The 14,828-nt window shown below is 40.2% G+C and overlaps 1 protein-coding gene across 1 annotated transcript; it reads right to left on the bottom strand.

Moving 5' to 3' along the window:
• Positions 1–1,504: 1,504 nt before the first annotated feature.
• LOC124145251 (zinc finger protein 888-like) lies at positions 1,505–13,195 on the bottom strand. Its single transcript, XM_046514990.2, has 2 exons — positions 12,907–13,195; positions 1,505–3,164 (listed from the first exon to the last, which is right to left on the bottom strand). The coding sequence occupies exon 2, from the start codon at positions 3,141–3,143 to the stop codon at positions 1,872–1,874; it is 1,272 nt and encodes a 423-aa protein (XP_046370946.2). The 5' UTR covers positions 3,144–3,164; positions 12,907–13,195; the 3' UTR covers positions 1,505–1,871.
• Positions 13,196–14,828: the final 1,633 nt, after the last annotated feature.

The following is a 14,828-nucleotide window of genomic DNA, read 5'->3' as shown; positions in this document are numbered from 1 at the left end:
GCTTAATGTGGGAGGAAAGCCCGAAGTGATGCAGGTTTTAGATGTTTACCTCTTCGGTGAAACCCACAAGCAGGGGTATGGTGCTGACAAACCTAGAAACATAATTGGGGCGAACCGGGATTCGAACCCACAATCATAGGTTTCTGGCATGCCCCAGGGACGCAACTCTGCACAGCGAATCGCGGCGCCTTAGACGACTGGGCCACCCGTGCCCCCACTCGCCTTTGAGCCATCAGACCAAACACGATCTGATTTCGTCAGGCCAGACCATCATCACACTGCCATCACCACTCTTCAAGGGGTTGCCCTTTTACCCCTGTTGCCTATTAATGAGTTCTTATGCTTATTAGATAGCACATCCGACAGGGTGTGCGATAGGCCCACATTATATACTACTAACATGGGATTAATGGACACAATGTTACATATATTATATAACGATACATGTGAAATGATAGGGATTACACGCAGTGAGAAATTACATGGATTGTGAAATATGGGTGTTGTACAAACAAACCAAATACGTTCCAACATCTTAAACATGCTAGGGGCGGTCGGGTAGCCTAGTGGTTAAAGCATTCGCTCGTCACGCCGAAGACCCGGGTTCGATTCACGACATGGGTACAATGTGTGAAGCCCATTTCTGGTGTGCCCCGCCGTGATATTGCTGGAATATTGCTAAAAGCAGCGTAAAACCGAACTCACTCACTTAAACATGCTAAGGGTCAAACTAATAAGGTGACTGGACATAGTTCAGGCCAGTATGTCTTGTTATGCTGGATCAAGTAAAGCAAACCAATATATATTAACCTTTAAGTCCTTAACTAGACTTATGATTGGTTGGTTGAGTACAAACTTATGAACTGACATTACACATGTACATTCAGGTTGTACAGTAACTGGTCACCTCTTCATGCCGAGCTTCACTTGTAAACACCTTTATCACAAATGCCTCAGTCAAACTAAATTACACAATTCCGTCTAGATAAGTGTCACATAAGTTCACTATAACAACCTTCATTATGTTTTACATGCTCATATAATCCATGTTTCATCGAAAATATGTGTCGGGATGAATATTTTCTTCGAAAGCCTCATGACATGAATACAGTATATAAACTGTTACTTGAAACTATACTAAATTCTATATTATCGGTAAATCACCGATCTTCACGGGTCACACGGCGAAAGAAGCCAGAAAAGAGACGGTGGTCGTTTTGTTTGACTGCTGTATACTGCTGAATGGCACACACAGAGCAGCTGGTGCACACGGGGTTATGACCCCCTTTAGGGATTTCTCATGTTTGTGTACAGTCCTAATTCCTTGGATACCAACGCCCGCCTCGGACAACCAAAATTGTGGCAGCTGTAACACTGACACAGTTAGTTGTTCGAGCATGTTTTCAGAAAACCACACGGAATGACGACTGCGGTTTATTCTCCCTGCAGTGTTTTATTGTACAATAAACAATGACCACGAGTCGGGGTTTTTTTCTTATATGAGATATCAACATTATGTAAGGCCTCTTTAAGGATGATGATATAATGTACAAGCTTTAAATATGTTTACCCATATTTTATAATGACTCCCTCAATAAAATCTGACCTCGGCAATGTCGGACAAGTCTATTTTATGCAGTTGTAGGTATTTCCTGCGTCAATGAACAGTTGAATGTATTTTGTGCCAATACAGAATTGTTCTTCTGTGCGTCCACATGTTATTGGGTACTCATTCTTGTCACTACGACTTCTCGGATTCTGACACAGAGTGCTCTCATAGGTTATTGGGGGGGCAGTCTTGTCACTTCGACTTCGTGATTCTGACACAGAGTGCTCTCATAGGTTATTGGGGGGGGGGGGGGGCAGTCTTGTCACTTCGACTTCTTGGATTCTGACACAGAGTGGGTTTTTCTGTGGGCCCTCAGCTGATGGGGGAGAGTGAATCTTTTGTCACACAGCTCACAGGCATGTGCTCTCACCGCCAGGTGGCTTTTCTCATGGGTCTTCAGCTGAGATTTCGTACAAAACTGTTTCCCACAAGTATTACACAAAAACTTCTTCTCCTCGTGACATTTCATGTGAGTAGAAATGGTAGCTCTCCTGACCATTTTCTGACATACTTTACATTCAGTACGAACTGCCTCTGCTTCCATATGAACAGCAGAATGAGCTTGCAACACAAAATTTGTTTTAAATGCTTTACCACACACGGTACATAAAAAAGGTCTCTCATTTGAATGTACTACGTCTTCATGGACGCTGATGTACCACCGTTCCTTAAACCGAGCATCACAAAGTGAACACTTGAATGGCTTCGCATCAATTCTGTAGTCCTCTCCAACATGATATCTCCTCGCATGCCTCTCGTCACTCCCAAAAAATGGATAGTAGTACCTATTGCAGTCATTACATTTCGTTCTCCGTATTCCCTCGTGTACAGCCAACATATGCTTCTTTAACTCGCTTGGCTTTTTGAACGTACTCGGGCAGAGCTCGCATTGATGTGGCCTGTCCGTGGAGTGGGTGAACATATGGGCCTTCAAACTCTGACTCACATAATATTTCTTCCCGCAAATTTCACATGGAAAGTTACACACCCCCGTGTGTATATTCATATGTTCTTTCACAGCACGGGGGGATTTGAACCCTTTCTTACATACCATACATTTGTAACGACGTTCGCGTTGTCTCTTAGCTCGGTCACTACACACTCCTGTGTGTATGGTCATGTGTTGTTTTAGGTCTTGGCGGCGTTTGAACACTTTTTCACATACTATACATCTATTACACTGTTTGCTTTTCGTCTGATCTTGATAGCTACGCCCTTCTGTGTGTATCTTCGTGTGTCTTTTAAGGGAAGAGAGGCGTGTGAAGGTTGTCTCACATACCATACATTTGTGACGATGTTCGTGTTCCCCCTCAGCTGGTGGGTGTGTTGTACTGACCGTGGTGGGGAGCTGATGAGCCTGCATCTCTGAAGACGTACATGGAGCTGTCTGGTGTTCGTCAGACCCAGCAGCAGATGATAATGGTCCATTCTCCTTGCAATTCATACCCTGAATCTCATGCTCTGTCGTCGATGTCAGCACGTGTTCCGGTGGTGAGGGTAGTGTCGGACATCTTGGTTTCAGCAGCTGCGCCATCTGTCGACATCCCCGTGTGTTCTGAAACTCAATGTGGAACAACACTCAGTAAAGTGTATGTAACAACGACACACCTTATGGTAGTACAGTCTAGAACAAATGATGATATCAAGCGTTCTCTCCACTTACGAAATAACAATTCTGCAGACTGTCTGAAACACTCAGGAGTGTAATTTTCAAAATATTCTTGAGGCAGGTCTCAGGCGTCCACCATTTCGGTGAAACCCACGAGCACGGGTATGGTGCTGACAAACCTAGAAACATAATTGGGGCGAACTGGGATTCGAACCCACAATCATAGGTTTCTGGCATGCCCAAGGGACGCAACTCTGCACAGCGAATCGCGGCGCCTTAGACGACTGGGCCACCCGTGCCCCCTAACTCAATGTGGAACAACACTCAGTAAAGTGTATGTAACAACGACACACCTTATGGTAGTACAGTCTAGAACAAATAATGATATCAAGCGTTCTCTCCACTTACGAAATAACAATTCTGCAGACTGTCTGAAACACTGGAGGAGTGTAATTTTCAAAATATTCTTGAGGCATCTGAATCTACTTTTCAATCAGAGTAAAACGTCATGCCAATCGTCTTGAACACTCATGGGATAATGTTGACACAGACATAGACATAGTTTATTCCATAACTAACCACTCACAGTGGTACATGGTGTGTGAGTGTGTTGGGTTTAACGCCGCTTTTAACATTATTCCAGTTATATCACGGCGTGTCAGCTTAATGTGGGAGGAAAGCCCGAAGTGATGCAGGTTTCAGATGTTTACCACTTCGGTGAAACCCACGAGCACGCGTATGGTGCTGACAAACCTAGATACATAATCGGGGCAAACCGGGATTCGAACCCACAATCATAGGTTTCTGGTGTGCCCAAGGGACGCAACTCTGCACAGTGGTACATGGACATAAATGCAAGGTAGTCATTTGATAACAGAGCATACTCGCATGATTATAAGTATGAGAATATAACCTAAATGTTTTTAGTATACAGGAGACAAATCTGCTGAGGTTTCTTAACACTGAGACTTTAGGAGTAGTAAATAGTTGTTGAAGTTTATGATAATTCGGCTTGACATAATAGTACTTTTTAAGATAGCGCTGACGATCAGTTTCTAAATGTGAACACTCAAACAAGTAGTGCCAATACTTTGATTTAACCATACAAAGCTTAAACAACAACAATCCAATATATCCTTGATGCACTTGATCCATTTAGAATGGTAATTGTTCGTGATATACATCTGGTAAAGTATGTTATAGATAATTACGGTAAGCTTGTTATTATTCGTACAGGATACAGTTTTGTACCAGAATCCAACCATCCGCTTCTTGATACTAATTGTTAAAGGGGTTCTACCAGTCTCAACATACAACATATATGATGAAGTACATTTTCTTAAATGGAGTATATACTTTAGGAACATTGAATGAACTCCTTCTACGTAAGTGAGGTCACTGAAACCCAACACCTCGCAACCATACATTGCTCTTGGCGCTACCATGTGGTCAAAAGATATTAGTAAACATTCTGTTCGGAGACATACATTTCTGGCTTTGGACAAAATAGCAAACAAGGCTTTTTGAAGATTGTGCTCTTAACCTTTTGATGGGTTGTGTAAAAGATGTTTTTATCATCCAAAACTGGCTCTCACAGGAGATATCGCTTGGGTGAGATCAAGCAATATCTACACTGTAGATATCGCTGCAATGAAATTGCATCACAATGCTTTGCAGGCCATTGTGATGTCATTGGTTACCAATAAAAATAAAACATGTATATAATAAATAGAAAATTCAATGTGTTTTCTCAAATACCACTTTTATCTCATCTCGTGAAGTGGGGAGAGTAATATTTTCACTCGTGACTGCGTCACGATATATTTTAATGATATATTTGATATCAAAAGACAGGGTGAGATTCTCTATATATTGAAAGCAATTCCTTAATATGTATAACAGTCTGTTATTTTGATTATTTTATTTCCAAATTTCAAGTCAAGTTTACTTTTTTTGCAGGTGCCAGAACCAAAGATTACTATCTTTGTTTTCTTTAGATTAACCTTCAGTTTCCATTCTTCACAGTATAATACGAAGACATTTAGACTATTTTGTAAGTCAATAGGGTTTTCCGAAAATATTACAGTATCGTCTACGTACAGTAATAACATTAGTTGCAAAACCCCAAAAGAGGTTTCAAGGGACACACCTTTACAGCTGTGGGCTCTCAAAAAGGTTTAATTTAAATGTATTGCAAACAGTAATGGTGACAGATTTTCACCCTGCCATACTCCCTTGCTACAAGTAAAATATCCTGATATACTAATATCTTCATCATGAACAACACAAGATTTTATATTTGAATACATATTGTGAACAAGATTAAATATTCTTCCAGAGATACCATATGATAAGAGCTTTTGCCATAATCCGATCCGCCAAATGTTGTCAAAGGCCTTTTGAAAATCCACAAATGCACAGTACAATTTCTTTTTACTCGCCCTTAAAATATCTATTGAACCATAGAGTATAAAAAAATTTGGTCAACAGTACTGTCACCTTTCCTGAAGCCAGCTTGTATTTCTGAAATAATTTAATTCTCATTTGTAAAAGATGTCAAGCGATTGTTCAAAACTGCCGTGAACAATTTACCAAGACAAGATAATATGGTAACTGGGAGATAATTTTCAGGTTGGAGGGGTCACCTTGCTTTTTGTAAATAGGTCTGATCATACCAACCAGCCATGATTTTGGAAATTTTCCGCTTTCAAGAATTAAATTCAACAGTTCATGATAAACATTAATCATTAGGTCTCTACTCGATACAAGTTACTCGATTTCTATCTTATCAATTCCAACACTTTTTCTCTTTTTAAGTGAATTGATTGCCAGTAATATTTCTGCAACAGTGAATTGCTTATTAAGTTCTTGATTATCAGATTGGAAATCTATAATTGGTGTACACTCATTTTCATGAACATCATTTGCATTACCCCGGGTAAGTTCTTTAAAAAAAGCATAAAGTTGGTCAATTGATATATTTTTTTTCAAACTCTTTATTTTTTTCAAAGAATCTCCAAAATTGTCTTGGATCTTTTCGCCATTTGTTTGAATTTGTTTTTAGTTTTTCTCACGTAATTGTTATAATCATTTTTCACAGTTTTTTCTATTGTATCACTTCTCAGTACAGTTTTATCACTTTCAAGTTTAGTAAGTCTATAAGTACATCTAGCATTCTTGAACTTTCTTTTCATATTTTGAAAGTCTTTACCATACCATTTTGGGGGGGTTTACTTTTAACAACAAAGGTTTTAATTGCTGCTTTACAGAATAACTGGGACAGTTCGGAGAGAACAAGAGGAAGACAAAAATAAGTCCCAAATTGATAGTTTTAGACACAACTGGTCTACTGGTCCGCTAGTATCACCGTCTTTCAATTCAGCAACAATCAGTCTCTCAACATTCCAGCAATATCACGACAGGGGACACCAGAAATGGGCGTCACACTTTGTGCCCATGTTGGAATCGCACCCAGGCCTTCGGCGTGAATGCTTTAGCCACTTGACTACCCAGCCGTCCCTCATCATGGGCGGATACAGAGGGGGGGGGGGGGGGGGGGGGGGTGTATCCGCCCATGGTCATGATACAACAACGGGAGATGTCAGTAGTAGTCGACTCTTGTCATTATGTACGAGCCCTGTCTTAATACTCAAGAAAACATAATTTCAGACTGAACGGTTATTAATCAGTCGTTGTTGCTGTTTGTTGTTTAACGCCGCACAAAGCAATATTCCAGCTATATGACAGCGGTCTGTAAATAATGGAGTCTGGACCAGACAATCCATTGATTGACATCATAAATATCGATCTACACAGTTGGGATAAGAGGGACATGCATCAACCAAGTCAGCGAGCCGGACAACCCGATAACGTTAGTCGCCTTTTACCACAAGCATGGTCACCTTTTACGGCAAGCATCAGTTGCTGAAGACCTATTCTACCCCGGATCTTCACAGCTATAATGTGTAAGTCATCTTAGTCAAGGCAAACTCCTTTATTTAAAATATATTGATAAAATATATCACTCCAACGAGGCCGCCAATTTGAACATAGATTTGTATATGAAACACCTCAGAATAACCACCTCAACTCAAACTTTAAACAGAGGTATTATAATTTGTATACCAAAGTCAAATAAAGATAGAAGACTTTTGTCACATCAGCGTCCTGTTTCTTTACTTATTACCCCTATAAAATCAGGAACACTTGTCTTGAACGTAGCGACAGGAAAACACTGGATCCATAGTGACCAAACATGCTTTATTTCTGGTATGTGTATCAATTTTAGATTGATACATGATACTACATTGGAATTGAACGTGAAAAACAGTTTGGTTTATTGCTTCTAATTCCCATTTAAGGTCTTGTGAGTGAGTGAGTGAGTTGGGTTTAACGCCGCTTTTAACATTATTCCAGTTATATCACGGCGTGTCAGCTTAATGTGGAAGGAAAGCCCGAAGTGATGCAGGTCTCAGATGTTTACCACTTCGGTGAAACCCACGAGCACGGGTATTGTGCTGACAAACATAGAAACATAATCGGGGAGAACCAGGATTCGAACCCACAATCATAGGTTTCTGGTGTGTCCAAGGGACGCAACTCTGCACAGCGAATTGCAGCACCTTAGACGATTGGGCCACCCGTGCCCCCCAATCAACTAGGAAGAAGGCAAGGATATGTACGTTCTCGCCATCTATTTCACCTTGAAGCTAAAACCTTAATTGAGAATTTACCAAAATCAAAGGAACACAGCATATACTACCAGTACAAAAATGCTGATCTTCACAGTTATAATTTCATGGAACTGAGAACACCCTTTATGAAGTATTGACACCCATAACAAGATGTATTAAATGTCAGGACTTAAAAATAAATGTAGATCAATATGAGGCATTGAAAAAATATTAATTGAACCTCCTTGGCGAAATCACAAAATTAGAAAATCCAACTTAATCATAATAAAATGACACCATTTTGTAAATAAAATGACAAAACCCTTCCCTTATTCATAAAAATGTTTGCCAAAAAACAGTCATACTGAACAACAAAAGTTCCTGTGACATTGAATAAGATTTAATGCAAAGTTATGTTTTTTACCAAAACTGAAACAATTTTGGTTTGCAACAGATAAAAGACTCCTGTAAGTGTTCAAATGGTTTAATTTGCCATACTGACTTCAGAAAATGCATGAATTCATAAAAAAACATGAACATGCCAAAATGTCAATTTACAAATCAATAGCGTGTGTGTCCACCTCTGGTTGCGATGCAAGCAACCCATCTTCGTCTCATGGAATGGACCAGGCGTCACACAAAGTCCTGTGGGATATCTGTCCATATCTGCTGGAGCATGTTTTGAAGTTCCTTGAGTGTCTGTGGAACACGTGGTTGACGTCGAAGGCACCGATCCATCTCATCCCACATGTGCTCGATGGGTGAGAGATCAGGGGATCGAGCCGGCCAGGGGATGACATTCACGTTGTTTTGTTGAAGAGAATCCTGAACAAGTCGAGTAATATGAGGCCGGGCGTTGTCATGTTGAAAGGTAATGCCTGGGCCATAATTACGCAAAAACGGTAGAACAACAAGGCCGATGATCTCATCGCGGTAGCGCTGTCCATTGAGATTTCCCTCTACCACTATCAAACGGGTCCTCTGTCTTGCTGTAATCCAACTCCATTCCATTACGCTGCCGCCCCGAACCAATCTTCTTCCATGACACAATGATTGACGTAACGTTCACCTCCACGTCGGTACACTCGAATCCGTCCATCGCTGTGGCTGAGGTGAAAACGAGACTCGTCAGTGAATAGAACTTGTTCCCATTGCATGGCCGCCATGCGAAGATGCTGTCTGCACCACTGTAGACGTGCTTGATGGTGTTTTCCTGTCAAAATGGGACGTCTGGCGGGTCTTCTGGCGACAATCCCTGCACATCTGAGGCGACGACGTACGGTTTGTGAAGATATTCGTCAAAGGCCAGGGATGCTTCTTGCAGTCACTGTTGCTGGCTGGAACCGATTTCGTAGGTGTGCTGTTCGAATCCAGTTGTCTTGTCGATTATTTGTTATGCGTGGCCTGCCACTCTGAGGATGGTCTCTGACTGCATCCGTCTGTTGCCAACGTTACCAAATGGTGTTTCTGTGGACGTTAAATTCACTTGCAACATCACGTTGACTCAATCCTGCTTCAAGCATACCAATGGCTCGCAGACACTCATTTTCGGACAGGTGTGGCATTTCTGAATGTTGAATAATTGCGTAATTTTGTTGTTTTTCTGAGTGGTTGTTGTCAGCATGATGCTAAACAATGCATATGGAATTCCGTTAACGCACATGTTTTTATACCCATTCTTGGATAGTCAAATGCATGGCGCTTGCATAAAAGTCAACTTTTGCATGGAATGCATGCTTTTCTGTAGCAGTTGCGTTTTTGCGACTTGATTCCATACATGTACTACAATATTGAAAACCAAACTTTACTTGTTTGAAAAATATCGCGCGAGTATGTTTGGGGATGGTAAATATCCTGCATTAGGAATAAACATTGTAATTAGCGAGCCTTGGCGGGCTAAATACATAGTGTTTATTCCTAATACAGGATATTTACCATCCCCAAACACACAAGCGTGATAACCTCTTTATTATATAATGTCATTCTTTAATTCTGTGCTTGAAAATCGCTTTCCCACTCTCACAAACATTACCTAAACATTGCGAGTTTTCCTGGAATGTGCGCATTAATATTTATTACGTCACAGGGTAAGTGATGTGACAGTCGGACAGTGACAGTAGCCGATATAGTTCCAACTGAAATCTGTTTCTTATACAGAGGCGAAGCAACATATACGCAAAACAACAATTGTTTTACTTGCATTTCGCGGCAATCCATCGGTCTGTCGGCTAGAGTAACTGTCCTTTGTCAAAGGGAAGCTACTCTAACCCTAGTCTATGAGACTTCACGGCCACGTTCAGGCGCTGTTGACATTCGACCTGTTCTGTCATAACGTTAAAAAGTGCAATCAGATGTACAAATAGCGACAAAACGAAACAAGGTAGCAATTCAAACATATTTCGGCCAAATCCAACTATTTTAATTTGTGGAAAAGGTTTCAAGTCGCAGAGGTCTACAAGCACAGATATGGCTATTGATCCTGCTTGGCTAGGCCTAGTGCCCTAGCAAAATTGTTTTGAAATTTATATCTCCAAAGTTGCCAAAACTTATAAAATGCCTTGGCTACGTCACAGCTAGACACTGATTTTAAGTATATTAGACTTTTCTTTTGATAATTATAGCAATTATCTCTGTAGTTTATCCATATTCCCGATGGTTAATTCTGACTCGATTGCCGAATGACAAGACCGACACCATGTTTGTTTATAAACACTGAAAGTAGTCCCAACTTGACCTTTGATATTTGCATCTCTATCCGCATATGACCCCAACGGATATTGTTTTTATCCGTTGGCTTAATATTGCCGAGAAACCTACCCATTATATGATAAACCAAAATATTGGTGTCACAGGAACTTTTGTTGTTGAGTATATATATATATATATATATATATATATATATATATATATATATATATAGTCAGAATAAAGTCGGAATTGTACAACTGACTCTGGCTAGAAGAAGAAACATCTTTATATCTTCATTTCATAAATAGAATTATATTGCCACAATTAGAAATATCAGAAATATTACAATGACATGCATCAACCAAGTCAGCGAGCATGACCATCCGACCCCTTTAGTCACCTCTTACGACAAACATGGGTTGCTAAAGACCCATTCTCTACTCGGATCTTCGTGGGAGTATCGTTTAGAGGGGCACTGGTCTAAAGCAATTCCCCGGGACTGGTTGTTGCTTTTGTTATTGTTTTTCCCGTGAGTACCCCGATGATATAGCAGAAACCTAGACTAGTTCACGACCTGTGCTGCTCAATTAGTAGGCGCATTTGTCACTCTTACTGATAGTATAAGGGCGTAGGGTCACATTGATCAACAAAATGTAATACAGTTTTGGAAATAATAAAGAATTGTAGGTATCTTTGTGGGTGGCATGGGTAATGGTGACGAAGTTTCGATAAGTAACTTGCTTGGTAATTGTACGATTTTCATTTACACTATTTTGACTTGCAACACAAAGTAAATATTTCTCGTGAGTATTGCTTATATTATCGTGTTAATATCTTTACAGTCAAAATGTGCAAAATTTTCACTTAGGAAATATATTAAATGCCGGAATATGCAAATATCATTATTACAACCTACCAAATATATGTGTATAATTTTAGGCAGCTTCCTTGTTCGAGGAATGTATCCGTGAATATCCACACAAAGGAACAATATCCCACATGTCTGCAGCTGTACATAGAAACTTATTCGATGTCACGTGTCTCTGTAACAATCAAATATTTTAAAATATATATATCGTTTTGGGATATTATAACTCGTGTTCATTTCTGAACTGATCACTTAGATCAGTTTCAGGTGTTTCACATAGGTGTCAAGTCTCAAACGTCGTTGAGAAAGCCCAAGTGACAACTATTTTCATAAAGTCCACGGTTCCTAGAAAAATCCATTGAGTTAGATAACAATGAGCAATCAATCAACGTATTATCGGTTAACCCTTTAAACAGAGTATGTTGTTTTTACATCGGCACTTCACGCCATGATATGAGTGTATTCCCTTTGTTTTCGTAAACCTAGACATGTAAACACTTACTTTTGACATATCCACTGTGCAAGATAACAGTGATTAATCAGTCAGTGTATTTTCTGTTAATCCTTTGATGACTAGGAACAATCAGTTGATTTTCAAAAAAGTAAATCAACTGATCATCCATCTCTTGCTGGGCTGCCACGTGCATATTACACAACACACATTTCACCTCACTTCAAACCTGGATTTAGATTGAATAATTACCCAAGACACAATAAATGCCAAATGGGAACCTTTGTCAGGTATTCTGAGTGGTGCTGCCACTAATTATACCTGTAATAAATTCATTAACTGAGCATCAAGTGAATGACGACAAATACACAAGTGTAGGGTTATACCAGAAAACATGGATGACAAGGGAGAAGTAATCGTATTATCGACACTATCCGAAATCCGAAAATGTTTTCACTGCATGGGTACTTTTTTTTATTATTAAACTATAACAATCAGGGGTATTTCAAAATGAGCTCGCTGTTCTTTTTGTCTGTTTGTTTAGGCTGAAGAAATTAATTAACATGCACCCTTTGTCAAAATCTTTATAGATCACGGTTAACCAATCAATGTTCAAAAATGAGTAAAACAAATATTGCCTCCAAGTTTATTTAGATGTCCTTGCAGATGGTTGCCCAGTCTCTTGTCACGCTCAGTTGCGTTGCGTATCATCCGGGTACTCACGGGGAAAAAACAATAACAAAGGCAACGACCAGTCCCGGGGAATATTGCTTTAGATCAGTGCCCCTTTAACGATAAGTAAAGTGTGGTTAAAGGGACACTGCTGGGATTTTATGTGTGCTTGACAGGAATGACAGGAATGTGCTTGACACAAAAGCTCAAACTTGCAAAACACATATGTGTTGCATTTGTACACTACGCATCTATCGCACAGAAATAAAACAGGTTTACGAAAAAATATTTACTCCTCACTGTATAAAATATACTACTAGTTCTAGATCTACTCACCGGGCCTCACTGCTGAACTTCTACACTGACACCGCTTGAAGTTGTTGGCCGCGCTCATCCACACAGGGGCAGATAATTTGGGTGTCGCCAGGAAGGACGTGGGATTCTGTTCAACAGAATTATCACAAACGTCGAGCCAAGAAAAAAGCAGAATATGTAGCCACATACGTGTTGCACTTATCGACATCAGTGCTTGCCTGGCCGTGAATATTCCCTCCCGAGGATGCCCCAGGACGGCCAGAAGATAAACTAGAAGCAAAACGTGTCGCCTCGCTATGTCACGTGATGTGCCTGGCTCGCATATGTTCAAAGGCGCTATCCGCGCGAAAGAAAGTACCCTATTTTCACACAAAGCTGTTGGTTTGTTGTTTAACGCCCCACTCAGCAATATTCCAGCTATATGACGGCGGCCTGTAAATAATCGAGTCTGGACCAGACAATCCAGTGATTAATACCATGAGCATCGATCCACGCAATTGGGATTGATGACATTTCAGATATTCAGAGTGACATTCCATTTCCCTCAGCTATTCAAAATAAAGAGAAAACTTGGAATTTTGGATTAACTATTTAGAGTGACATTCCACTTCCCTCAGCTATTCAAAATAAAGAGAAAACTTGGAATTTTGGATTAACTATTTAAAGTGACATTCCAGTTAATTCAGGCCAAGTGAATAGTTTCAATCCAACTAATTTTCAAAATGATAAAACATTTCTTTCAACACGGATGACGCACATCGTTAACAAGTCTCCCAAAGCGGCAGCCCATATTGACACATGGATTAGGAATGCCTGGGGTATTGTTCCCATCTAGGTCAATTAGTACAACGTGTATCCCGTCCATTCATACAGCCGGATGTCGGATGGGGTCACATTATTTTCAGAGTATATATACTAACGTAACAGGGACCGCCTCCGTGGTCTAGTGGTAGAGCGTCCGCCCGGAGAATGGAAGGTCCGGGGTTCGATCCTATACTAGGATCCATAGTAAAAGATGGTACTTGTTGTTACCCTGTCTGGCGCTCGGCATTAAGGGGCTAAAACAAGGACTGGTCGGCTCAGTATACTGTGTCTGAGTGGGGTATTCATGTTAAACTGCGGCATGGTATCTCAGTGACCTAGCACTATAAATCGGCATCAGTCCGGACTAGTACAAGCAGCCACACACACGTACATGCACGTCGCTATATAAGTGCAATAATCTTGGACGCGACGTTAAACCCCATTTCACCTCACCCTAACCAGGGTACTGTAACCTAAACATAGGTTACCGTAAAGGGGACGGTTATTTCTGTAAGACCATTTACGGTGGTGTATCACAGTATAGGGCGGAGGCGAGTTAATTGAAGACAGTAAACTTTAACATACTCTCAACGAGTCAGACAGGTTCTAAAGCCGTGTGGAATAAGGGATACATGCGGAAGATACGGAAGATATATGTTTCGCGAATTTCAACAGGATTTGGAAAACACTTTCAGTGTGATTATGACTTTATGTAATGTTTACCAACTACTTGAATAATTTATGTTTTCATTGAAAACTATTTTAATGGTATTAAAATGGTATGAAAAGATATTCTGAAACTTGTTCATGAATCCTTAAGGAATATTTGAGCTGAAAATTACCGGTATTTTAACATTTCATTTCAACCTAGCTTTTACAACATACACTCTTCAAAAAAAGAAACGCACATGTAATTTTTAGTAAATGTATTGTACCTAAGAAAGTCGATAAATTTAATTCAATATCATAGATATAAATATGAAATTTTGGAGCTCGATGGTCTCATGTTGTCGTTGTACAAAGGCATTGAAAACTGTTCATTGTATTGTCATATAAGGCCACGAGGTTGCGCTGAACTCGTGTATCTCCCCAGGCAGCAATCACGGCTCTGCATCTCCTCGGCACTGACTGGATAAGTG

The sequence above is a fragment of the Haliotis rufescens genome, unplaced genomic scaffold (genome assembly GCF_023055435.1).
Source record: "Haliotis rufescens isolate VD_foot unplaced genomic scaffold, xgHalRufe1.0.p SCAF_5, whole genome shotgun sequence".
Lineage (NCBI taxonomy): Eukaryota > Metazoa > Mollusca > Gastropoda > Lepetellida > Haliotidae > Haliotis > Haliotis rufescens.
This window is presented reverse-complemented; position numbering and strand designations above follow the sequence as displayed.